This window comes from Elgaria multicarinata, chromosome 2, assembly GCF_023053635.1.
Source record: "Elgaria multicarinata webbii isolate HBS135686 ecotype San Diego chromosome 2, rElgMul1.1.pri, whole genome shotgun sequence".
In the NCBI taxonomy this organism is placed as follows: domain Eukaryota; kingdom Metazoa; phylum Chordata; class Lepidosauria; order Squamata; family Anguidae; genus Elgaria; species Elgaria multicarinata.
Window position 1 is genome coordinate 112,298,854 of NC_086172.1, and position 27,244 is coordinate 112,326,097.

General features: G+C 41.6%; 1 protein-coding gene across 1 annotated transcript in view; it reads right to left on the reverse strand.

The window, feature by feature from the left end:
* Positions 1-27,244, reverse strand: part of ABTB2 (ankyrin repeat and BTB domain containing 2) — a 173,928-nt gene that overhangs the window by 34,114 nt on the left and 112,570 nt on the right. Inside the window, exons 2-3 of the mRNA XM_063117416.1 lie at positions 18,744-18,890; positions 15,216-15,429 (exon numbers count right to left, since the gene is read on the reverse strand). Coding sequence (XP_062973486.1) covers positions 15,216-15,429; positions 18,744-18,890 — 361 coding nt within the window. The remainder of the gene's footprint in view (positions 1-15,215; positions 15,430-18,743; positions 18,891-27,244) is intronic.

Genomic DNA, 27,244 nt, shown 5'->3' on the forward strand with positions numbered 1-27,244 from the left:
AAAGGAACAGTTTCCAAGAATGATTTTCAAAATAGCAAAACAAAATGAATTTCTAATAAGCACCAGACAGTCTGAGAAGAAGAAAAATAACGTGTAGGGGAAGATGGCTAATCAGCGCTGCCACACTGAGATGAAATTATTTCTGAAGTATTTGATTGATGTTGCATTTGCGCACAATCTGTTGTTGCTGTGCATGCAGTCTTTGTGTAACTCAATTCCCATTTGAAGTTGATGCCAGTGTTTTCTTAGCGGCATGTTAAATTAGGGTGTGTGTGTTTTCTGCAGTGGATAATTAACTGTAGTCAGTGCATGGCTCCAGAGAACATTTTGTCTGTAAAAGTCGCAAGTGAAACCCTCCTAATATTTGCAATATATGGGAAATGTACACCAACAGTGTACACAAACAGTGTGGTACAAGCATCATCCACCGAAGCCTGAAATTAAAAACACACGTAGATATAGCTATTTCATTTTGTCTTGGTCCCATTGTCTCTCACAAGATAAACTGATTTATGATACCCCATTATTTATAGTCACTGTAGCTACCTGAGTTTAATTCCTTATTAGCCCTGTGTATGCCTACATGATCTTTTTTGCCTGGAGAACGTCACTCTCTCACTCTGGTTGGGTGTGGGGGAAGAGTGGAAACATGTATTTGAGAATGCAGGGGGAAGCAAGGGGGAAGGCTCTGTGGATCTTACACACATTTACTTGCAAGCAAGTGACACTGAATTCAATGGGGCTTAATCCTGTATATGTGCACAGAATTGCACTATAATCTTATAGTTTAGGATTGGATCTGTGTAGCCTGATCCTATGCAATTGAGTCCCAAAGAGTTCAATGGGGCTTACTCCTTAGTAAACGTGTACAGGATTGCAGCGTTAATTTTTTCTGTCGTGAGTAATTAATGCAGACCACTTGCCTCTTATAGCATTACTCTGTCCACTGATGAACAGGCATTACATTACAGTCTCTTCAGATTAATTTTATGATTGTTACTAGTCACTGGGAAACTGTTACACAAGCTGTTGCGCAAGGGTATTGCAAAACATGTTGCATGAGGAATTCCACAAAGTGTTGCACCATTCTTCATTAAACTAGGTATTGCTTGCACAAGTTGTGCTAGTTCTGATAGCAGTTGTGCAACTGCTAGGAGAACAATGCTAAATCTTGTAATTTTTCTGTTACTTTAACATTGACTATCACTCAATGGTTTGGGCCCTACTTATGTGCCTGACTGTGAGAACAGCTTAGCATTTTTGCAATGGCCCCAGATTGGTGAAACTGAGGCCTTAGCTAGACCTACAGTAAAGTCCAGGGGAGAGGAGGGGAGACCTCGCGTTGTGAATAACGTGAGATCTCGCCCTCGTTTACATGCAAGATGCAACGACCTCAAGAAGAGAGGCATCGCCCCCACCATTTAAAAATTTTTCTTAAAGGGCTGGCAGCGCACAAGCGCTTGAGTGGAAAGGTAAGGGACGGGCGCAGTGCTCCTTCCAGCTCTGAGCGAGTAATTGCGCGGAGCCAGCTCAAGCCACGGCAACGGGCCACACCTTCCTCCCGGGAACATGGAAAAAGCAGGCCCAAAGTGTAGGGCTGTATCCCGGGGCCACAGAGGGATGATCCCTCTCTGATCCCAGGACCCCCTGTGCATCATCTGGACACACAGGGATGATCCCGGGGTTCACCCCAGGATAAAGGCTGGTCTAGCTAAGGCCGGAGTTTCAGTGGAAGCACCAGAGGCCTCATCTTGGCAGTTCTTTAAATGGGCTATGAAAACCAATTGCGTAACTATTGCCTTCTCTTAAATAAGGATAATGTTTTTATCAGACTGTTGTTACCTGTTTTAGTGTTATTGCTGGCTTACTAGTTATTAATCTTATTAGTATGGTCCTTTGTGGATTTAACATTTCTTGCTTATATGTTGTCAGATGGTATGTTGAATGCCACCTTTTTCTCAAAAGGCAGCTTACAAATACTTGTATGATGTTGCATTTGTGTTGTGCCCCACCTCGATCCAAAGGGAGAGGGGGGGTAACAAAATTTTATTATTATTATTATTATTATTATTATTATTATTATTATTATTATTGAACTCAATCAGTAAATAAATAACATGCCAGTGCACTGCTTGCTTTCTGTTCCTCTGCTAATCTTGATAATAAACTATTCTGAATTTCACAACCAGATATGCTGTGAAATTTATTATATAAAATAGTTTACTTTTTTTTTACAGCTGTTTTAAATAATCTGGGAGAAACTACTTCAGAGTAAATGAATACAATACGCAATAGGTGGAGAAAAGCCTCCAGCAATGTGTAATAACTTGGGGGGAATTAAGGCAGCAATCCTTGGTGTAAGAATAGGTGTGTCCCAAAAGCACAAAGAAAGCATTCCTCTTGTCATTTTCAAAATGGTGCTGCTGGCAATGTAAGGGAGATATTATGACCTCTTGAAATGGGAGGATATGTCGTTCTCCAAAGTAATCCACAAACATGTGGATCATAGCTGGGAAGAAGAACTTGTGTTTCCTGTTATATGGGATTGCTGTTTCCCAACTACAAGGTTACAAGTTTCTGCCCTCCGGGAGCTTAGCAGAAATTAGGAAAGGCCTGCACTGTGGTGGTTACATAAATGGCATTGGGATAATACTATTAAAAAGTCAAATTGGTGATACTTTCTGCTTTCAATGTGAGCTAACAGCATCTTCCAGTTACTTTCTTCCAGTAAACATGTTAAAGTGTCAACAATATTCCTCCTCGTTTCTCCCCTCATGATCAGCAAATAAGGAATATATTTTAGACAGCCAAATAAGTTTAGAGGGATTTGTTTGACACAAAACAGTTATGCTTTTAAAATTAATTCACCTGGATCTCAGATATAAGACAACTTGAACAGAACAAAATACTTTGATTATATGGCTCCAACAGGTATGCAACCAGAGAGATATTACTGTATTAATGTATTTATTAAACTTCTATACAATCCAATAGCTGAAATTCTCTGAGTGGTTTGCAACAATTAAAACCGTAAAATACAACACAATAAAATGTGGTTTAAAATTTATAGTAGAAAATAGAAACCAAAATAAAACCTAGCAACAGTGCAAAGATTTAAAATACAGCAAGGGCGCATCATGGCTGGCTGAGGAATGCTGGGAGTTGTAGGAGTTCTTCCTGTCTGAACATGCATAGGGGGATGTCTATACTTTCTGGAAGCCCCAACGTGGCTCCGTGGTGCTGCTGTGTCGATTATACGATGCAGCCACCTTGAAGCCATCATGGGGCTTTCCAGAGAAGCTCTGCATTTTAAAAGTCAGGGACTTACCCTGACTTTTCTGAATGGAGCAAGGCAAATATGACCCTTCCGCTGACTAACCTCACTACATACTCAATGTGGAGGCGTGGCCTAGTGAATGGCAACCCCTGATTGGCTGCTGTCCTCCAGGGCAGGTGGCAGGCCTGGCTGTGGGAAGCCCAGTGCTTTCGCTGTGTGTTGGGATTAGCCACCACCACCCTGATGCAGCAAAAGTGCGGGGATTTGCTGATTGCGGAGGCCACCTGTTCCTGGGATTGTGCCTTAAGAGATTTAAAACAACAGAAACTGAAAGTCTAAAATGTTTGGGGAAATTGGAAGGCTTCAGCTGGCGCCAGAATACCCACCAGGTAGATGCCAGGTGAGCCTCTCTGGAGAGCTCATTCCACAACTGAGATACCACATAGAAAGGGCCCTCTTCTTAGTAGTGGGGGGGGGGGGGGAGAAACACAGTGGCTTAAAATCTGATTAATTCCAATTCATGCTTAATTTAAGAATAGATCTCCACTGAGCCAGTGAGAAATGTTATTGTTATAGAAATATACCCTGTTCAGTCCTTCCCTAGTCCAATTGTCAGTGCCTCCTTTGTTATGAAGATATAAACAATAAAAGAGGAAGCCAAAGCTAAAAGTCAATTGCTGCAGTGTATTGTCAAAGGCAGGCTCAGAGCCATGTGCTTATGTTTAGGACAGGTTTATTGTTTCAAAATACACCACATCTTTCCTCAAGAAACAAAAGATTCCTGGATCATGGTATCTGTAATAATTTACTCTAATAGGAAATTATATTAACTTCAAGGGATGGTATTTTCTGCCTGTGTTAGTAAGACTTATTCTGGGGAGCAATTCAAAGAAGATATTGTGCACATTTGCTAATGCAGTCAATAAAACTTCATGTGGCCACATTTGTATAAGCATGGCTATTGAGGGCAGGGAAAGCTATTTGTGAACCTGTGACATCTATTTAATCATGAACCTGAAGTGTCTTCTGAAAAAAAAAGTTCTAAAGGTGCAATCCTATGGCTGGGACAAGCTGGGAGTTGTAGGACTTTTTCCTGTCTAAACCTGCACCTTAAATGCCTTCAAGGTTAGAGGCATTCACATTGGCTTTCAAATATATAATCCTACGTCATGCCCATAAAACCAAACAAGAATATCCCCAAAACCTAAGATGGCTCAGGACAATTACAGCACGACCAGTCAAGGAAGTGAGAGTTTGGATTTCAAAATAAATACACGTGTAGGATCCAAGTGTATACTGCAGGGGACATAATGGGTTTGGGCTCCCTAAGGTATACATTGGGAAATGCATGTTTTCCTGTGAATGAATCAAGCCTGCATAACCTGTGACCATCAACATGAATGCAATCCACCAGGGGCTCCAAGGGACTGCTCTCTCTTGCTGCCACCTTCTTTCCTTCCTCCTTCCCATGCAGCATACTGCTGGGGAAGGGACAGATTGCTTTTGCCAGAAGTCTGAACGGATGGCATGCAGAGGGCCTTTGAGGGCCACATGAAGTTATGTGGAGGGCCACCTACTGCTGTAGGGACGGGGTTTGCCCACCCCTGCCTTAGACCTCTTTTGGGCCTTAGCTCTGTGGAAGTATTCAATATAAAACAATGCCTTATACAAATAAGATCTTGGAAGTAAGAAAAGTTTACATTTTAAAATCTGGAATGTAAAAGCAACCAGCACCATCGATTCTGCACAGTGACTTACTGATACTGTAAGTGGTTGGCAGCCATCTCACATGACGCCTCGTTACAACAAAATCTGACACATTCTGAGGGCCCCTGGTGTACAAAAAACAGAACAACGTCTCTCTTGTTCGAGCTCGCTGGCCCCTCGGTATTCATTAAAGTCTTTTTCACATTGCTCACAGTTTTTCCAGCCTACAGTCAGTTTCCTCCAAGTTGGCAACTTTTGAATTTTTATTTCTAGCAGGATGGCATACTCCCCCTCAGTCCTGAAATAAAATGCTTACTGCCTTTCATCAAGGAAACCTAATGGGGTACTAGGTTGGACCACCTCCATGCGTACATATTGTTTATTTTATTTCCTTGCTGTCATTCAGAATAAAATGCTACTACTCCAACAAATTTTGTAAATTGTGGTGCTTTGGCAAACCGGACAGCTCATAAAGGTCTGCCAACATAGCCTTCAATGTCAGTGTGTTTTCTCTCTGGTATTTCCATTAAAGAACTCGGGACCTCTTAATGTAGAACTGGAGGATGCTAATATTAGTGATGGAAACGCAACAGAACAGGCGTTCATCGGTGTATCCACACCCCTGTTTACTTTCCTTATATGAAAGTATGTCATCAGTTATTGGATCACCGTGAAATCTGAGAGATGCTGTAGCACACGTATATGAATTCTGCCAATATGTTTTATGTAATGATCACAATTGCTGATTCCCTCAGGCAGCTGGAGATTTGTTGCAATGTGAAAGAGGCTTGCTCACATTATAATACACAGGCGCGGCATCCCAGAGGTTGCAACACACCTTTCCAGGTGAACATGAGCTCCAGTGCGAGACAGAGTTCTATTATACCTCCCACTTTAAACGGCCCCATCTTCAGAATGCTTTGCATATACATTCCAGCAAAATGTGAGGCAGCTGATTCTTAGGAGATTCAGGGCAGATAAAAAGTACTTCTTCACAGAGCACATAATTAAACTATGGAATTTGCTAGTACAAGCTGTTGTGATGGCCACCATCTTAGATGGCTTCAAAAAAAAAGGATTAGTTAAATTTTAAGGCTACCAATGGCTACTAGTCCTGATGGCTATATATTACCTCCAGTATCAGATATGATTTGCCTTACATGCACCAGTTGCTGAAGAACACCTATGAGAGCGTACTATTGCACTCATGTCCTACTTCTGAGTTTCCCACACGCAGCTGGTTGGTCACTGAGTGAACAAAATGGGGTGTTCCAGCATAGTTCCTATGTCCTTATTAGCTCACTCACGAAAGCCAGTGTGGGGCTGTTGCTACAGTGCTGGGCTTGGGAAATCCAAGTTTAAATCCTCATTAAGCCATGGAGCTCAGTGGCTGGCTTTGAAACAGGCACTAAATTACTTGACATGGTGATGTGAGGCATGGATACATTGGGGGGAAACTATGTATGTTGCTGTGAGCTCTCTTTGGGAAAGGGTCAAATAAATAAATTTATAGCAATAGAGAGTTCACCTGGTAATATAGACAAGGTACTTGGCCAAGTCCAGATGACTACCTGTGTGCTTGCCCCCTTCCCCTCAGGCCTTATTATGTCTAATAGGGAAGGGATGTTCAGTGGGGTCCAGGAGGTTGTCAGCTCCCTCCTGAGAGAAGAGGAGTGGTGCCAGCTCCTTTAAAGGAGGCAGTTATTTAGGCCATTCATGGAAAAGCGTAACATGGACCCGGAAGATGCTAACTATTATAGGCCAGTTGCTAACATCCTCTTCCTGGGCAAGGTGCTTGAACGACTGGTTGCTGGTCAACTCCAAGCACTCTTGAATGAAACGGATTATCTAGATCCATTTCAATTGGGGTTCAGGCCTGGTTTTGGAATGGAAGCTTCCTTGGTTGCCCTGTGGAATGACCTTTGCCAAGAGAGAGACAGGAGGAATACAGCTCTGTTGATTCTCTTGGACCTCTTGGTGGCTTTCGATACTATCGACCATGATAGCCTTCGAGATAAACTATCTGTGCTGCGAGTTAGAGGTACTGCAGTGGTTCTACTCCTACTTGGATAGCCAAACCCCCACCCCCACCCCCATCCCACAGTTAATAGTAGGGCTGGCTCTGCCTCGTTCTAATAATTTGGCTGTTTATGAAAATGGAAATGGTTAGAAAAGATCCAGATCTCAAGATGAACTTAGAATGCACTACTCACAATGCCTTTGAACAGGAATTAGAGCCAAGAAAACATAATTGGTAACAGCACAAGTAAGTTTCCCTTTAACACTACAATATAAATGGCTTCAACCAAAATGCTATCCTTAGTTTCCTGAATCATATTGTGAACCCCACAGGTTTTCCTTGGCCCTATTCATAGACTTTAATTAATGTGCATTTAAGCATCATTGATGTTTTTGCTGCTGCTGTTGCTGCCGTTGTTAATATCTATAATGCCTCATAGCCAAAGCTCTCTGGGTGGTTTACAACAATTCATAAAAATACAAAATACAACTTAATAAAAATAGTCAAAAAAATTTAGCATAGAAAAATTAGTTGGGGGGCCAACACTGAGAAGGCCATCTCCTTTGGAGGTGGCACATGTTGATAGTAGTATCCGGGTATGTTCAGGTTGGGAGAGACGTTCTATCAGGTATTGCGGTTCCAAGCCATGTAAGGATTTATAGGTTAAAAACAGCACCTTCAATCAGGCTTGGTAACATACAGGCAGCCAATGCAAGCAGGCCAGATTTTGTCTTATATGTTCAGACCTGGTACCAGTTAGTAATCTGGCAGCCACATTTTGCACAAGCTGAAGTTTCTGAAAAATCTCACTTTATTCACAAGAAGCTCAAGGCAGAGTACGCAATTCTCCCCTTTCTTGTTTTATCATCATAACAACCATGTGTGTTGTGTCAGGCTGAGAGACAGTGACTGATCCAAGATAAGCCACATCATGGCTGAGTGGAGTTTGAAACTGGGTCTCCCATATCTTAGTCTGACACTCTGACTGAAACTTGCAGAAATTTGGCTGCAAAGCCTGTATTCCTATTGTGCAACATAATACTGCAAGGGGGGGGGGTGTTCCAATGTGGTGGTGAAGTTAATTAAGAGAATAAGAGCTTTTCCACATGAGGCAGTTCATCTGCTGTATCTAGTCTCGGTTTTGTCGAAGAACTGAGATTTGAGCACTACCCGAGGTTCCTTTTCTGCTTTTCTAACACATGACCTCTAGATGGTGCTGAGGTAGAGCAGAATTGTGCAACTGCACTAGTAGCATTTCCCAAAATACCAGACTTTCCTGGCTTAACTCCCTTTCCCCACTCCCCGCAAATATGCTTGGAAAGCACGGGAGAGGCCCTGGAGGAGGATGAACAGCTGCAAACTACTATGAGTGAGGAATCACAAGCATACAATAAAAGCCTCGTGTAGAAAAGCTTACAGTTTGCCCTTGAGCGGAAGCTTTTTCTTTTCCAAATTGCCAGTACAGATTGTCACCCTGGAGCATGTGCAGGGATAAGGGAGATTTAACCCTTTGCCTTGCCCTGATTCCTATCTGAATAAGGGGCTCTGTCTGCATTTGCATTGGGGGGAAAAGGCCCCATTCTCCCCACTGGCAGCTCTTTTCCCCATGCAAATGACAGGTACACACACACACACACACACACACACACACACACACACACACAGAGAGAGAGAGAGAGAGAGAGAGAGAGAGAGAGAGAGAGAGAGAGAGAGAGAGAGAGAGAGAGAGAGAGCTGATTCAGACACAGCAGACGTAGCAGCATTTACACATAGGGAAGAGTGAGCTGGAAAAAAACAGAGGGACTATCTCAACATTATCCCACAAATTTAATAGGACCGTTAAATTGCTTTCCAACACTTATAAAATGCAATTATATCTTTTTTTGTAGACTGCCAGGTACAACTGTAAACTGCCAACTATAACCTTTGGTGTGATTGATTGCCAGACCTTTACTGATATTGTGGAGTTTGTAAACCTATTGATTGCCCTTTATTGATACCGCTGTTCTGAATTATAATTCAGTTTAATTGTACCATATTTTGCACACACACACACACACACACAAAAGAAAAAGCCATTTACTGGTCCAGTGTAGCGCTGTTTGGTTCTTTGCACCTAGACTGTTTGTTCTGAATCTCATCTTCACTGTTATCTCCCTAGGCAAGCCACTCCTTCTCAGCCCCAGCCCCCACCCCACCCCCGCCAATCTGAAATTGAGGTTGACTTGCTTTATAAGACCATTGTATGGATTACAATTCAGGTAATGCATGTGAAGGACGTTGAACACTTGGAAGTGCTATAAAAACATTATGTTGTTGTTGTTGTTATTATTATTATTATTATTAGAAACTAAAGGGCCTGATTCTAATAGATACTGACAAGTTACCCCACCCACCCCTGCTCTCTCAGTGATTCAATCGTCAATGACCTTCTGAAAATTAAATCTGAAAAACTAAAAAAGGGGTGAGAGAGATAAGGGAGTGGTGAACAACCGACCAATAAGCAAGGACATTCTCCCCCAAATACATCAAAAGCATTCAGTGAAAAATGAAGCCACCATTTTACAGAAGTGGGCCGCTGGCAAGACTTCCTTTCCATCACCTTCCTTGCTCTTTGGAATGACTGCTTAACATTAACAGGTTTTGTCTGGCAGCCAAAAAGCCACAGTCCAGCTGATGAGCATCCTTACTGCTATTTGCCTTGGTATGCGGCGGAGATTTTCCCCTGGGTTTGCAGTACATATCAGAAGCATATTCCAGAAAAAACAATGGAGCACAATGGAGCAGTGCAGAGTTTGCAGCTGATTTAGCACAGACAGCTAAAAAAAGGCTGGCTCTATAGCTTTGCCAAGGCAGTGTAAGTGAATCAATGCCTTTATGCATCATGCTGTGCTCCTGGCACTCTCAAAGGCAACCTCAATTTACTTTCTCCTCTGGCTGGAAACGAACGAGCAGAATTCGGTGTACAAAGTGCCCCCTGCAATATTTATCCCACCGGCCACATTAAATGACAGGCATTGAGGTCATTGTGGCAAGGCGCACAAAATTTACTTTGGAAGAATTTCAGAGGCTAGTTGGGTTTTTGTTGCTTTCGGGATATTTGCCTGCCAGATATTCTTTATTAGCTTCCAGGTTCCATTAGATTTTGCCATTTATTTAACCTAGTTTAATTTTTCTTTTGCATGGAACTTAAGCTTCTGTAGGCGCATGCATATCCCTAGTTAGATGGGGAAAAGGTTCTGCGCATGTAATTCTCCAGGCAGTCAGGCCCCTGTTTTTATGGCGGCGCTTTGGCACCACAAGGCGCCTTGCTCCCGCACTTGAGTTCCTTCCTGGCATCTACACGGGAAGGAACACAATTGCTAACTTTCCCGTTTTTAAAAGTAAAAAAACCCAAAAAAACGGGGTGGGGAGGAGAGGAATGGGGCCATTCCTCCCCCCTTTAAAAAAAATGTATCTGTATCTCCGTTGTTGCGGAGATACAGATAATATAAATTAAAAAACGGGGAAGGAAGGAACGAGACAGCCAGAGGAGGACGCGAGGAGAGGGGGCAGGGACTCGGGGCAAACTCCCTCTAGCTGCCCTTCCTCCCCCCCATTTCTTTTTATTTTTATTATCTGTATCTGTGCAGCTGCAGATAATAAAAATTTTAAAAGGGGGTGGGGAGGAACAACCCCGTTCCTCTACTCACCCCGTTTATTTTTTTTTACTTTTACAGAGGCGCGGGGCCGCCCCCTTCCCTGTCCAGCCCATGGCGACCAATCAGCAGGTGCCATGGGCTCTGCGGCCAAAAAAGTTGTGGTAAGTGCCTGACTTTTTTGGAGCAGTTTCCAGGGTTTCCCTGCAGATGGCTTCGCAATGGCGGCTGCAACATGTAGATGGCGTGCCGCTATTGCAAAGCCACCCTGGGGCAAACCCTTCGTGTAGACAACCCCCAGACTGTGTGTACATATTCCCCATCTTTTTTTTAAAGTAAGTGTGTGTGTGTGTGTGTGTGTGTGTGTGTGTGTGTGTGAATTCCATGGATCACTTATTTGGGAGTGGAATGGTGGGCTGTATTCACATACACAATCTTCTCTGCCAAGTAGCTGATTACTGTGATTATGAACCAAAACAGATATTACTTTAAATGTGTGTCTAGCAGTTATGTCCTTTCCATTTTTACTCTACAGTAGGCACAAGGACCCTGATCCAGATCTTAAAAGCTACCTGCTCCTCCCTCACTAGGATCCCAGTCTGGATCTTGCCCCCTAGACCTACTCATGGATAAAAATGGGGGAGGAAGATATAGCTGCTAGACACACATTTAAAATCATGTCTGTTTCAGCCCTAAATCTTTTAAACTGGGCTCTGCTCATAGCCAGTGCATTGTATAGTTGCAATGCATTTGCTCTTTTAAATCAGTGTGTGTGTGTATAACTTTAGATTTCCTCTACATTGACTTGATCAGAAAAAAACTGATGTCATTGAAGCATAGGGCGTTGATTCAAGAATGAAACAGAGGTACAGCTTGAAAAGCAATTCTGGCATTTGCTCTCTCTGGCACGGAGCCCACGAGAAGAGGGTTTTGCGGGGAAGACTGGAAATGCTGATATTTGAGTGTGTATCCCATTCTGCTCAACAGCCCTGACCGTATGCAACAGCGAAAACAAGAAGTGGCCGGTGTGGTAGTATCATGTTGCAGATATAATAACATTTCAAGCAGAGAATCTGAGGAAAAGTCCTTGTATTTAACGATCCACAGAGCTAGCCTGTGAAACAATTAGTTCTCTCTTCACTCTGTGACTAAAGGGGACCACAGTTTCAAGCCACACAAGTATTCTTTAGGGGTACCTCTAAATGAGTGATTTATTGCACACTCATGATTGGCCACTGACGAAAGTTTGTGGGTATTTTAAACAATGTCATGAACCACAAGGAAACTCCCAGGGCATCCGTTGGATATTCCATCATGAGAAGAACCACTTTTAAAATGGTAACATCTGAAAAACAACAGGCTCTTCTGCCACAAGATGTCTCTCTCCACATGGAACTGAATGGAACTGAACAGAGGGGAAGTATCCAATTCAAACCACATGGTCACCTCTCTCCATCCATGTAATTAAGCCCATAACAATCATGCCAAAACCCAGAAAGCACCATCCCAGGTAATCATCACGATTTCCCCTTAAAGTAAAGATGCCCTAGGACTCTTCTACCTCTATGGCCATTCCATTTATTAAAAATTAAGTCTGGGAACTCGAATTATTCTCGCTTTACGATATGCTAGTGAACCTACATTTCCAATGTACCACCTTTTTTGTTTTTAAACCACTTCCATCTTTTCTTCTAGCTGCAACAATATAAAATAACAACTGAAAGCCACTGGGGAGAGGATTCCTTCAGCATTCACTGTTTCTTTCCCTAAAGATATATCTTATTTAAACACACAGTTTCATCTAAAGAACAAGCACCTACAACTTGGGATTTTCATGGTACAGCTCAATCCAAAATGTTCCATGTCAAATACTGGGCTGAGTTCACAGAACTGGTCAAATACAATGATTTCGTTCCACTTGCACATCACCAAAGGCCTTTATCATGGCCTATACATGAGAAGGGGAAGAGGAAGTAAGAGTTTCCAATGACATTGATGATGTCATGGAGGAAATTCTGCCTTCCTTACAGCAGTAAATATCGTAAGTCAGTCAAGGGGGAAAGGAAGCTAAGAGACTCATCCCCTCAAACCTTCTCTTGGGATTCTAAGCATGGTCAAGTGAAGCAAAACTGGTAAGTTTAAAGAATGACAGGTGGGATGACAAATGTGGGGAGGAGAAAGCCAAGGAAGTAGGAACAGAGGACATGGACAGGTACTGAAGTCTATGCGACTTCGATAATGTTGAGCCTGGTGGTATGAGCCGGGGTGCAGCTGCATTGACGCTCCTTCCCAGTGTCTACATGGGAAGGAACGCAGTTGAGCGCTCACGAGGCTAGTCCGGGGGCACCTGGGAGCATCCGTGCTGGTTAGTGGGGGCTTTAATGGGGAAATGGGGCTGACATGGGTTGGGGGGGGATTAGCTGTAAATGCGAAGGATCGCATTTACAGCTTACTGGGGGGGGATCAAAGGGGGAAGAACGGGGTGCTCCCTCCCTGGCGGGATTTCCAACCCCACCTTTAAATTTTATTTAGTTTTCCTTAACAAGGCTCCCGACTTCTTTAGTGCGAAGCTTTGGGGCTTTGCCCCTGGATTGATTTGGAGGGGCAGCTGCGTCATGTAGATCATGTGCCACCACTCTGAAGCAATCCAGGGGCAAAGCGCCCGTGTGGACAAGCCCCAGTATTGAGTGATCTAGCCAGTACTCTTGTTCTTACTGACAAGCAGCACCTCTGTGAGGTTTCAGGCAGGAGTTTTTCCAGCCCTACTCAGAGATGCTGGGAGCTAAAGCCCCTCCTGAAATGGAAGCTGCATCCCAACCAGGATGAAATCTTAGGGATGACTGAACTGAAAACAGTGTAGATTACAGCATGTGGAATGACCTCCAGAGACATTAGTTTAGTGCCCTAGCCTCCTACCTTTTAGGTGCCAAATTTAGAATATTTGTGCGCTTGCTCTCTTGATACATAAAACATCTTTTTCTCATTTGTTATCTGCATATTTTACTGCTGTTGATTCCTTTATTGCTGAGACTCTGTGTGTTTTTATGTGTGTATGTGTTTAATTTACTGGCCAGACAGCAGTATATAAGAGGCAGGAGCCACACTACTGCTGTATAGTGGTATTGACGTGCATTGACAACTGTTGGGACCCATTGATACATACCATATACTGCTTTCATACCCCTTTCATAATGCTATATCATGCTTGGTGTGGCTCCTGCCTCTTATATACCGCTTTCATACAGCTTTCGTAGTGCTATATCCTGCTTCTTGTAGATCTGGCCACTGTTTCAATTTATATGGATTAGATCTGATAGTTCAAATCATCTGATAGTTTTCAGCAAATTTCATCTGATAGTTTTATCTTGGACTGTAAGCTGCTTTAAATACCTGGCAGTGAAAAGGTGGGGCATAAATGTTTCAATAAACAAAAAGAATTCCCCCCATCTATTTTATCTCTGGATATTATGCATGCAAATCAGAAGCGCAAAGGAGGATCCCATAGGCTCTTAGAATTCCATTTGCCAAAGCCAGCATTGGGGGATACCTAAAGGTGTGCACATACACAGTGAAAAGTGTCCTGGACATTGGAAAATACAATTTCTGTTCTGTTCAGGTCAATCCTGGACATCTCAGAGTTCCTACTTAGATCTACATTTGGTGGATAATTATATAGTAGGGGTCTCCAACCTTTTCGGATCCATAGGCACATTTGGGAATTTGAGAAACTGCTGTGGGCACCACCACAAAATGCCTAATCACTGCATTGCCTCTTTGGTGTCTCCTTGTCAAGTCTACAGATCTTAGGCTGCATCTATTGGAAACCACAACATCTATGTAATAATGGATTGTCTAATGCAGCTAATTGCTGGAAGTGAAATACAGCTAATGCTTCTTTTAAACAAATTTCGGCAATGTCCAGTAGTGGCTTCTTTTTGCCAGGAACTTATTAAACAGATAATTTTGTACTGGAACAGTCTTCAGTATTTACAGATGTACACGGTTTTAAATTATTTACTTACCTCATGGAAATTAAATGGTCAGCATAAATAGATTCTCCATGCCCTTTTCATTGATATTTCAACACTGGAATTATAAATACTTACCTCCTATAATGCAATAGATTGAGGACCTTACAACATTTTCAATATTTGAATGGGTGGCATTTTCAAATGGACATTTATTTGGGTATTTAGTTACTTTTGTTGAAGCCTATGTATAATTGCTAGAAAGTTGTATGCATTTCATTCCTATGGACTTTTACAAATACATGTACATATTTGCAGGTGCCACATTTGGTACCCCTTCACGGGCACCATTGGAAATGTCCACAGGCACCATGTTGGAGACCGTTATATAGTATGTGCCTTACTTACGGAAGTCAGTGACAAAGACAACTTGCAGCTTGTTGGCCAAGCTAAGGAAGAACATGGCTGCTGTACAGGAATGTCAGATGATTACTGATAATGTGGAATTCAATAGAACCAATTGCACCACATCAAATACCCTGCACTACAAAATGAGCCTTTCTTAGCTTGAAAGGTGATTTTGGACTGTAAACAGCCAGACCTACCGCTCATTATTCAGGGCCATTCTCGGTGGATCCAGGTTGGGGTTTTCCATCGACTCCATCTGAGGGCAGCGTAAAAAATAATAAAGGGTGTGCAGGGCATCGGGGGACCAAGTGATGGGTTGCTGCTGTTGCCTGCTTTGTCGAACAGGACTCATGCCAGGCCGGAGGGTATTCAAACACTGCATATGGTGCATTGCTCGTGACACCAAATCGCCTGGAAAAGGAGCAGAGAAGGGGAAAAAAGTCTTACTCACATGTTCTAATGAATGCCTTTCACCAGCCACCCTGAAAAGTCCAATCTATAGGTAGCCATTTACTCTTTTCTATTCATCCTCAGAAAATTTATTTCTTTGTCTATTTCTTTGTTACATTTATATCCCGCCTTTCCTCCATGGAGCCCAAGGTGGCGTACATGATCCCCCTCCTCTTCATTTTATGAACTTAGGACTCCCCAGTCCATCACTCTAACACACACCACACAGGCATAATTTTCATTTTAATTATATTAAACCTATAATTAAGCTATTTAAGACTAGCTAGAGATTCCTACTAGAATTAGAAAATTAGGAAAGAACTAGGAATTAGAATTCAGTAGAGGAGAAAGACTCAGAATGAGAAGATTTCCCCCAGCTTGCATTTTCCACATAAGGCCAGTGTAGGAAGCCAACTGAAGTGAGACACTTTGATCATAAGAAATCTACAGATTCTGTCATGTTTTTATTTTTGGTCAGCAGGTACTTTCTTCTCTCTTTTTTAAAGCAGCCCTGAAAAAATGTGACTCACCAAGCCAAAAACAACTCAGCAGCCAGATATGGTGGCTCTTCAGGGCCCAACAAATGTCTTGTTTTTGCTGCCTGAGTAGAGCTCAGGAGAGAAAAAGTTGGTTGCTAAGCACTGAACAGGTCACAGTACATGGTTGGTGAACTCCATTCAGCTAGCTGGATCACACGTTATGTAGACTTTTTATCAGGCTGATATACAGACAGGTTCATATTTTATTTAAAGGCTCCTCATACTAAAGGTCAAGGTTAGGTTTCTGACATATCAGTGGTTTAAATAAGTACAATGCTACATTTTGTATATGTATAAGCCACAGGTTCCTATTTTTCTCTGAGAATCCTCAATTTCTTTAGACTCTACGGCGCACAGGAAAGAGTCTTCCATTGTTCGTGTAGGATTACAATGCTGGGAAAATGTACAGTGAAAATAGCAATGAGCACTTCAAAGTTCATTCTTGAAAAGCCACATAAGGGCGAACATTTCTTTCCAACCACTGAAATAAGGAACAGCCGCAATCCTAAACACTAGGGATGTTTAGGGCTTTACTGGAGTTTACTATGGCATAAGCTGCATTGAAGTCAGTGAAATCCTATGCATATTTACTTGGGAGGAAGTCTGACTGAACACAGTGGAATTACATTTGGGTAAAAATGCAGAGGACTAAGCTGCACATTCTCTGCTCAGGAGGGTGGATCTTTTAGGTTTGAAAAAACTAATAGCTAGTGTATTATAATTTCTGCATGAATTTTCATTCTGTGAAACTTCTGTTAGCGCTGATCCACAGAACTGCACAATTACACAAGAGGTACATCTGGAATTTGAATTTTCAGTGTCGAATGATATACATATCGCTTACCCTCTATTCCTTCCCTGTTGCATTGGCAATGTCTGGCCACATTTTTTTAAAAGCCAGGGGTAAAAGAATATATAAGGAGATCCATTCATTAAATGAAATCACTGAGCCAGCCAAATCAGTGTGTGGGGAAAGGAAGCTGCATTCAATCATGGACTTGTGCTACAAGCGCTTGCTTGTGTTGCAGAATATACAGAGGTATACTAAAAAGATTTTTTTGGGGTAAAACCTCAAATTAAGGCCGCTCACGAAATAAATGGTGAAACCTGTAAGGTATGTGTTGGCTTCTGACAGTAGCCTTCAGATGGTGGTGGTACGCTAGGGGAGAAATGCCAAAGAGAATGTTTTTCCAGGAAAAGAAATAGGCCAGCAAAGCACAACTTAAAGGGACTTTGTTGGATAGTAGAGGCTCCAAATGTAGTTAATCAAAATATAAGCAGACTTTCCAAACCTTGTATGAAAATATGTGTTTTCATGATTTTCCTCTGCCTTTTTTAAGAATAGAAAACACTGAAGTTAAGAGGAAATGTGTGGTGTCTTTTAACTAGAAGGTAAAATTGGTTTCTAGACTGGAAAGTGGGCCCTGCAGCATTTGGACATTACTAAGCAAAAGGTCAAATCATAATAATAATAACAACAATCTAATGCACAGCGCCATGAAATGCTATGCTGTCCAAAACAGGTGATATATACATCAACTGCTCTTACATATTTGGAACAAATTGTCAAGAAGGCCTTAAGCACCTCCAAGTTTTGGTCAAGTTCATGACTTCTGTCCACACCCAGTTCCTGAGTAAGCTTTCAATCCTTATGTTTAAAGCCCTCCATGTTGCCTGTCCTGTCCTATGCCTCTGCTTTTACCTCAGGAGTGGGGAACCTTTTCAGCACTGAAGGACGCATGCAGTGCCAGAAGGGCCATGCACATGCACTGATGTGCATGTCTGTGTATACATACACATGCATACACGCACAGGGGCACAGGATCGCTCAGGGAGGAGAGGGCTAAAAAGACTCTCCTTCACCCTGCCCTGGGGCCCTGTTCAGGATCACTGCTTCAGAGTGCTAAGGGAGGGGAAAACTAAAGTCTCATCTGCCGCCCCTCCTCTCCACAACAACCCCAACTGGGATCTCTGTCCAGGCTGTGCTAACAGCCCAGTGTGGAAAAGTGAGTAAGGCTCCTCTGGCCTTGTGGGCTGACTGCAGACTGGGTTAAAGATTGCTCACCCCTTTCTGATTTACTGACAACTCCCTACCTGTGGCCTTCACACTTCCATCTCCCATCCACCATCCCAAGGCCTCCTGCTCCTTGAAACTACTCCATCTGCCCTCCCTTGCTGCTTCTTATGCCTGGAACTGTCTTTGAGAACACTTCCACAAGACCACCCCTTCTGACTGCAAATCCCTGCTCAAAACTCACCTTTGGAACAACTTCCTGCAGTCTTTACTGTAACTAAGCTGAAGGATGTGTAATTGAGTTCATCGCATATTCTTCCCCCATTTATCCCTGCTTCCATTTCCCTTCTCTTATTCTGTTGTTTCGCTTGTGTCTATTTTTAGACTGAAAATCCCTTGAGACAGGGACCTGTCAAACCTTTTATTTGCAATGCACCATGTATATTGACAGCATGGTAAATAAATAATAATGCCAGTAACAATAATAGTAATATGATGGAAGAAAGCTCTTTTTTAACATCGCGATAGTAAATTATATTAAAAATACCCAGCAACAGAATATGAATTTCATTGAATAACATCATGAAATGTTTATATCTTGCACAATGTGAGCCCAAGGAAAACAACAGCAGAGCCAATGGCAAGATTTCCCTTGACTTCAATAGAGAAAGGCCTCAACCCTTGTGTAAACAAATAAGTTATCCATTGCATATGAAACTCACTCAGTTCGGAGATGCTTCCAACACACGTTGCCAGGAGAGACTGTTCTAAAGTTCGGAGTTCTAGCTGGGCATAAGCATCAGCCCTTCCGTTGCTGCCTATGGATCCGTCATTGTAAGGACTGAAGTATGCAGGCAGAGAAAGCACACCTAAAAAGAAACAGCAGAAAAGAGGCCTGTGAGAAAGCACCAAAACAAATAAAATGGCAGAGAAGGATCCCCTAAGCTTTGAAAATGCAGGGCACTCATATCAAGCATGCTTAATATGTGTAGAGAACGTGCATGGTGTTGTTCCATCTCTGAAGCGGAGCAGGCCATAACCTGACCAGTACATTTGCCCATCACTCTACCACTTACTTTGTGGTAAGCCACTACACTGACTTATGAGAAGTAAATATTGATTGCAGGGGTGCTTCCAGACTATGCTTTTATGGCACCATTGCCCTGCTTCACTCATGGAATTTTAATGGATGTTCAGGTGATGATGTCTTCTACTTGTAACCTTTCTGTGTTCTCTCACCACTCCTGTTATCATTTTTCTTACCACCACCACCCAAAAACAACAACAACAACAGTTAAGGAGAAAAAGATGGAATAGCTGCACAGAGCCTTTTGACTAGTAGCGTTAGGAGCGGTCCTTCTGGAAGCACTCCAGGTAAGATGAACTTCCAGAATTAATTATGATGCAATTATATTGGCCAATTACAACTTTTACTATTATATCTTGTAGGGTCTCCCCATAGCTTAAGAATGAGCAGTTATAAAAGAGCCTGGATAGGAGGCCTCCTGGAAACTTTATATACACTGCTCTGATCCTGCAAACTACCCTTCCCCAATCTGGTGCCTTCAAGATCTTTTCAACTATAACTCCTAGCATGTCTCTGACCACTGGTCCAGCTGGCTGGGACTAATGGGAGTTGAAGTCCAAAACATCTGGAGGGCACCCGATTAGAGAAGGGTGCACTATCAAATTGCTGCCTATCAAAGTGGTTAATCATTTACTTCTGGAACAGTAGAATGTTACAATCAGAAACAGGGATGTTGAACATGCCATGCCTTCAAACAAGTGACTAATTAACCTAATAACTGCCTAATTAACCAAATAACAAAAATATATTTTAATGTTATATCTTATCCTAATGTATTTTATCGTATTATTAATGTTCCACCTCCCTGAGGAAGGCCTTTGAATAAAATACAGGCTGAAATGCGTCGGGCTTCGTGAAAATAAATTATTTGCATCCTGAGAACCCGTTTCTCCTTTTTTCTGAGCTTTGGCTGTTGTGTAGTATAGAAACAAAATTCATCATCATCTAATGATGATGATGATAATGTCTGAACAAGTCCACAGAGGTAAAAGAAAGAAAATGTCTGTTACAAATCTGAGCTATCTAAGCACACTTTAGCAACATTGTGACTTACAAACAGTAATTGCTATGCTCCTATCTCTTACAGAGGCAAAAATCCAGATGTCCTTCTTACATGTTATCTAGTAAGCAGAGAGATAACAAAAGTACTGGTGCTGGGTGTGTTGATGACATCATTCTACAGCTGCAGTGACCTCTGGTTGAATTAGGATTGTGTTGTCACCATGCATCATTCTTCAAATAAAATTTTGCCACAACTTTATTTATTTACAGCCAGTATTAAGTTAGGAAATAATAGGGTTGGGAGAGCAGGCTGTAGTTTCCTTTGCTCTCCTAAGTATCTGGCTCCTCAGGCAGTCAGCTCAAGCTTCAACCTTTCATCATGGTGAAGTCTTATGTTTGCTGTTACATGTGGGCTAAGAGAGGTTCCCATTTCCAGCAGTTGCTCAGAATTTGTTGAACGGTCACCACTCCATCCCCTTGCTTCTAATTACAGGCACATCTAGCTTCATCTTCCATGACCTTAATCTGGCCCTTTTCTCTTTTCTACCTGTCAAAGTTGTGACGGTTAGGTATTAGAACCAATTATATACTAATTACCTAACATGATACCGCTGGGAAGACAAAAACATACTCAGCATTGACCAATCTGGAGGGCATGAAAAAAAAACTTTCTTAGCTTCAGTTGAGTAACTAATGAATACCTAGGGTAAGTCTGAACCTGAGGGTGCGTTGTGCTGCCAACTGAGGCTGAGCCACATGTGACGAGACATTATATAGGCTGTGCCTATATAATATTTGGGATTTCCTAAGCTCTTGTGCTTGCTGGAAGTACCTGACCACTGTGAGGCTCCCAGCCCTTCAACTTCAGCACGTAGGAGCCCTCCTGAGCACTGAACTTGCTGTCAGTAGCAACCAGATGGCTACAAATGATGGACTCTCTCTCTCTCTCTCTCTGTGTGTGTGTGTGAGAGAGAGAGAGAGAGAGAGAGAATCAGCATTGCCTCTCCAATTTCTCAACCACCACCGTCCCTCAGGTTTGACAGGGCAGGGGGCTTGTGCTCATTAATCAAGGATTCATTAAAAGAAGAAGTGTAGATTAGGATGCTTGGTTTACTTAAGTTCCCCTTTCAGAGATTGGCTATAGCTTTTATTTCCCTTTCTGATCTCATGTGTTTTCTTTTCACAGGCTGGTGAGAGGCCAAGCCAAGCCAACAATGACATCATCAAGAACTTCCTGGGTATTCTGAGAAGGAAATAAAGTAATCCTCTGTGTCTCGGCGCTGCACATCATTGTGAGCTAATGGGAAATCCCAGCCATTAGATTTAGCAATCTGCATATTTGGAAAGCTGAGAATAAAACAGCAGCATCACATACAGGTGACAGACTTGACCTTGGGGGAGCTAGGGGTGGCAACGGCCAGCAAAAAGCTCTGGCGTGGGCTGGTCCATGAAGTCATGAAAAGTCGGAAGCAACTGAATGAATAAACAACAATCACATACAAACTAGAAATGTCCTCAGAAGCACACAATAGAGAGACTATTCTCTCTCCACCCAAAAATTTCTTTTGACTCTGATTCCTTTTCTTCCCCCCCCCCCACCACATTCACCCCCAAACATATCAAAATCCACATATTGAACTTCCAAGCAATTATCAATCTATTAATACAGAAGCACATACCACCAAGGAAGGTGGAAACAAAAAAAAAAATGAATGTATTCATAAATCAGGATATTTAGAGATTATTTAAGTAACACATTTTCTTCTCCCAGACAATGTTGATGTGTATGTGTTTTTAAAACAACTCGAAGAAAATAAAAGTTTTTCTGGAATGATTTCAGGTGGAGAAGCAAATCAAACCACATCTAAGAGTTTGATGTACGCTGTGATGAATTTAGTGAGTGGTTTGGTAGCTGCTGGGTGAGTCATTCATGCGACACAATTAATGGACATAATATTAGGTAGCAAAATTGATTTCAGAACTGTTTTTCTTGGACAGAGGAATGGCTACATCAGAAGTGTTATGAGGGCCGGTACAAGAGAGTAGCACAGCCTTTCCCAATCTGATGTCTGTGGCAGCCAACCATGCTGGCCGGGGATAATGTAAGTTACAGTCCAACTGATCTTGAGAGCATCAGAATGTTGGAATAGTACATCCCTGTCAAGCCCATTTTTGATAGGGTGCAGAAAAGAATCCTACTTTTTCAGCTTCCAAGGTCTAAGAAGCAGCTAAAGAGAGCCTTGGATTTTGGGAAGAATAGAAATGGAATGAATGAACGAAAGGATGAATGACTGCATGAAATGAAATGAAAAGTACCAACGCCAATCAATGTGTTTACATGATCCTCTATTTTTCAACTGCACCACTTGATTTGTTAGCACACATGGGTTTTACTGTATGGCTCTTTTTCAATAGAAACCCATTCAAAATTCTAGTCTTCACCACATTATCCTCAAAAGAACATTAGTGCCAACCAAAAACTTATTCATAAACTGTACCAAATCCATGCTATAGAAGATTTTCTTGGCTGAAATCCAGCAGAGAATTAAATGCACTTGAGGCTGAAAATTGTATTGGATTGTGGCTGTTATCTCTACAATACATTTCATACAGACGTATGCCAGCAGTGCTCTGCTATCTTACACATCTCCACAAAGAGGCCAAGAGATTCTGGCCATAAATGTGTAATTTAAATTGCCAATTGATAGAACAACATCTGTACTGAGTATTTTGTACATCTCTGTAATGCTAAGACTGAGCTGAGCAAAAATAATTAGTTTCTGGCATTCCTCAAAGCCTTTGAAATAGCAGTTGGAATAAGGTATGTTTATTCTACCTCACTTAATACAGGAAACCTGCTTTTGGGCTCTTTCTGCCAGTGCTGTTAAAAGATTGGCGTGACAGGGTGGAGTTCCAGTAAGCCATTCCTTAAAAAATAAAATTATTTTGCCAGCCTAGGAGCTATTTTTTTTTAAAAAAAATTGTCTATAACATGATACTTTTTAAAGCAACTGAAATGTTTCCAGTTTCCTAGCCAAAATCAGTTCAGTAGAGTGCAGAGGGGAACCAGGACTCCCCCTTTTCATCACTTCACACAGTTGATTCAAATAAACTGCTTTGCATGTGAACAGAGAAAACTATATGGAATTTCTACAGTCTGCCATACCTTATCAGGGCCAAACTAAGCGTGTGATTTTTAATGAGTTGTTGCATTTAATATTCAGTTTTTAATACAATGCATATTGCATCAGCTGGGGAGGGTATTTGATAATTATCAGGATCGCATCAGGTGGGCAGAAAGAATTTAACCATTTCCCACCTGTTGTGGTCCTGAGGAAAATCCCTCCTCTGCCACTAGCATTTTCTTGGGGTGGGGGTGGCGAATCCCCTATCAGCGCAACCCTGAAAATGGTCATCCTCCCCATCCCAGTTGATGATATTTGCATATATATATTTAAAAACCTGAACATTAAATGCATAGATACATGTAAGAACCTAAGAAGTGCCCTGCTGGATCAGACCAAGGGTCCATCTAGTCCAGCACTCTGTTCACACAGTGGCCAACCAGCCATCGGCCAGGGACCAACAAGGCAGGACATGGTGCAACAGCACCCTCCCACCCATGTTCCCCAGCAACTGGTGCACACAGGCTTTCTTGTTTGGTCACCACCAGCTCAGATCCCATTAGGTTATATTTGAAGTTGGGTGGTTTTTTTGCCCCAACGTGCAAAGGGAGAAATCCCTTTGGAGTTCTTCACAATCCCTTTGTGTTTTAATAACCTTAAATAATTTGGTGTCGTTGTCAAACTTGGCCACTTCACTGTTCACTCCTAATTCCAGATCATTTATGAATAAGTTGAAAAGGATTGGTCCCAATACCTCCATTGGGAGAATTTACCATTTATTCCATATAATATATTGCATGCACCTTGGCTCTTAAAAGGTAAAAACGTGGTTCAGGAGATATAAATATTATAGGTGGGCTTGGGTTTTATCAAAGTTTTAGAACTAAATAAAGTTGAGCTTAAAATATGTAAATTGATTTTGCTGGAATCAAAAGAATAAAATACAACATTACTTTAATAGTCACCATCATCCAAAACTTTTCACTCTTTTGTTCAATTTATAGCCCTTCTCTGCTACTCAATTCCTAGCAAAGAATTTGGAAGATAACTATATATTTAAAACAGATAAAAGCAGTTAAAACAGATACAAAATATATTTTGTTTATTGCGTTTTTGCCCTGCCATTCTTTCAAGGATCTTAGGGCACCGTATATGGTTCTCTCCCCTGCCAACTTTATTCTCACAACAACCCTGTGGGGCAGGTTAGTTTGAGACATGAGAAACTACCCAAAGTCGCCTTGTAAGCTTCATGACTGTGTAGGGATTTGAACCTAGGTCTCTCTCAGTTCTAGTCTGACATTCTAAACACTATATTACACCAGCCCTAGACAGCAGAGCTGGGAAACATGTGGACTTCCAGATGTTGTTGCACTCTAACCCCCATCAGCCCCAACCAGCATGGGCAATGGTCAGGGATGATGGGAGTTGTAGTCCAGCCCAGTCTGCCACTTCATCTTTGGTCACTACCAGCCAGCCAAGTCCAAATACAAATCTGATTCTACTAAGGCCATGATTCATCCCTAATATTAGAAGACAATTTCCCAATATTGTGTTTTTGTTTTTACCTAGTCAGCTCTTAATGGTCTTCTAACACTTCCATGATTTTAAAGGTTAAGAAGGGGCCACTCAGGGATGGCAAAGAGCCAGTAAGACAAGTCTGAAAAGCAAGAGAAATTTCTCTCTCTCAAATATTCTTCTTACAGATTGTTAGAAGAGTGTGAGTTAAAGTTTAAAAGTCTGGCTCTGTTAGAAATACACTATGCCCTGTGGGCTGGTGATCACTGATCTTCAAAGAACAGAGGTCAGGAGAAATGGAGAGAAGTCAGGGATTTCCGTGCTGCTCATTAAACAGGTTTTTAACACCCAAATAAAATTATTTTCCCTCACATATTTTCCCTCTGGACAGAAAAAAACACAAGCATGTAAAGAGAAACTATAGTTCGTTTCAGGAAATTAAAACTGAAAGAAAAACAACTGAGAATATGGTGATGTTCAGAAAACCCTGAAGCTGCACAGCATTTACTTTCTTTCAATAAAAATTAGAAATTACATTCATATATAGCCAATAACAACAACAACAAGCCAAGCCAAAAAAGCCAAACACACTGCAACAGATCATATTACCATATCTGTCAGTGGCAAAACATGCTTGAATCATTTGCACATCTATGTATTTATATAGATTTCAATTAAATGTCATCTGAGGACAATCTCTGAAGCTGACATTAAAAAGACTAACTTCCCAGTTGTGATGGGGGGAAAACAGAAGAATCAACAATATTTGATGACAATTGGTTTCCAAACTGTGATTTAATAGCTATATAATAATTTTAAAGCTATATTAAGCATAGCCTACTTGCATTTCAACAGTTTTACGTAAAAAGCTGGAAGTATTTGACAGACAATAATAAATCTAGAACAATAATACATTTGAAAAGTTTATATATTTCAAGAAACCAAAAGGAGATAAAAATCTGCTGATGCAAGTATTTATTTATTTAGAGTATTTTTATCCCTCACCAAAGCCAAAAAGGCTCCCACAGCGGTTTACAATAAATCAGTAAAGAAGACAGTCCCTGCCCTCAGGCTTACATTCTAAAAAAAAATACATGACACATGAGGAAAAGGGGAGGGGGAGGGGAGAGGGGGAAAAGAAAAAGAAATTAAGGAGACTGTTTAGCAGAATGATAGGAAGGCCAATTTGATCCTTTTAAAGGTTAGAGCAAGTTTTGCACGTTATATATTTCTAGACTAATTAATGTTGTTGCTTATTCAATACCATACAGATTTGACAGACCATATGCATAATTTTTATATGAACCTATTACTGCATTCTTTATTCTGCTATTACGTCTCTGAAGACAGTGCTAGTCCTAGTTCCAAAGACCACAAATAAATCAGAATTCTGGGTATGCAACTGTATGAATTCTGGAGATGCATCTTGGGAAAACGTTCCTTTTCAGAGTAAATGATGAACAAGAACTATTACAAGGGCTTTTCCACATGATCGATCAAAGCATGCTATAGTCACAATTTGTCCTTCATGGGATACAGCAGCAATCTTCTTAACTGACAATAACAATACAGCTTGGTGGGCCCAATCAAATGCAGTAAACTGGGGGTGAAGGAACAGAGTTAGGTGAAGGAGGCACTCATGCACTGCCTGAATAAACAGGTTGGCCTTTTATGGCAGAAGTCTACTTCCTGAGATACAATGGATGCTGACAGTTTAAGGGCTGTATAAGTCAAAAACAGCACTTTGAATTGTGCCTGGAAACTTAACAGGCAGCCAGCGAAGGTAATTAGAATAGGTATAATGTGCTATAAGGTTTAACCTGGTTAACAGGTGGACAACCAACATTTTTACACCAGCTGCAACTCCATATTCCTAAAGTCAACTAGACTGGGTAGCAATATCATCAGGAAACTCCTTGAAGGCCTTCAGGAAGCCAACTGTACCCATCAGCCTTCAGGGAAGATCACAGAACAGGTTGAGAGACCTCCATGTCCAGTCTCTACATTCAGAAGGGTTTACTGTGCCCTGGCCTACTGAGACTCATTTGGCCATGGTGCAGAGGAAGGACTTCTCAATGGAGGCACCCATTATGTGAAATGCTCTCCCGATTGAGATTAGGCAGGCTCCTAATGTGGAGTGTTCCATTGATGACTTAAAATACTTATGTTTGACCAGGCATTTCTCTGACTGTTACCATTGTCAGTTAACCTTGGTTATCTTATTGACAGATTATTATTTTATTACTGTTTTGTTATTTTAACGATTAGTTTTATTGTATTTTATCATGATTTTATCTTGAAAACCATTTTGTGATTTATTTATTTTTTAATGAAAAGCAGTATAGAAATCCTCAGAAATACATGAATAAATCTTGATCCAAACTTTCTGGAGACAATGACTTGTATACGCTGTCAATAGATTTTACATTTACTATTACAACAATAGATTTTACACACAGCCCTTCTGGTGAAGGTGCCTATTGCCTGTACAAGC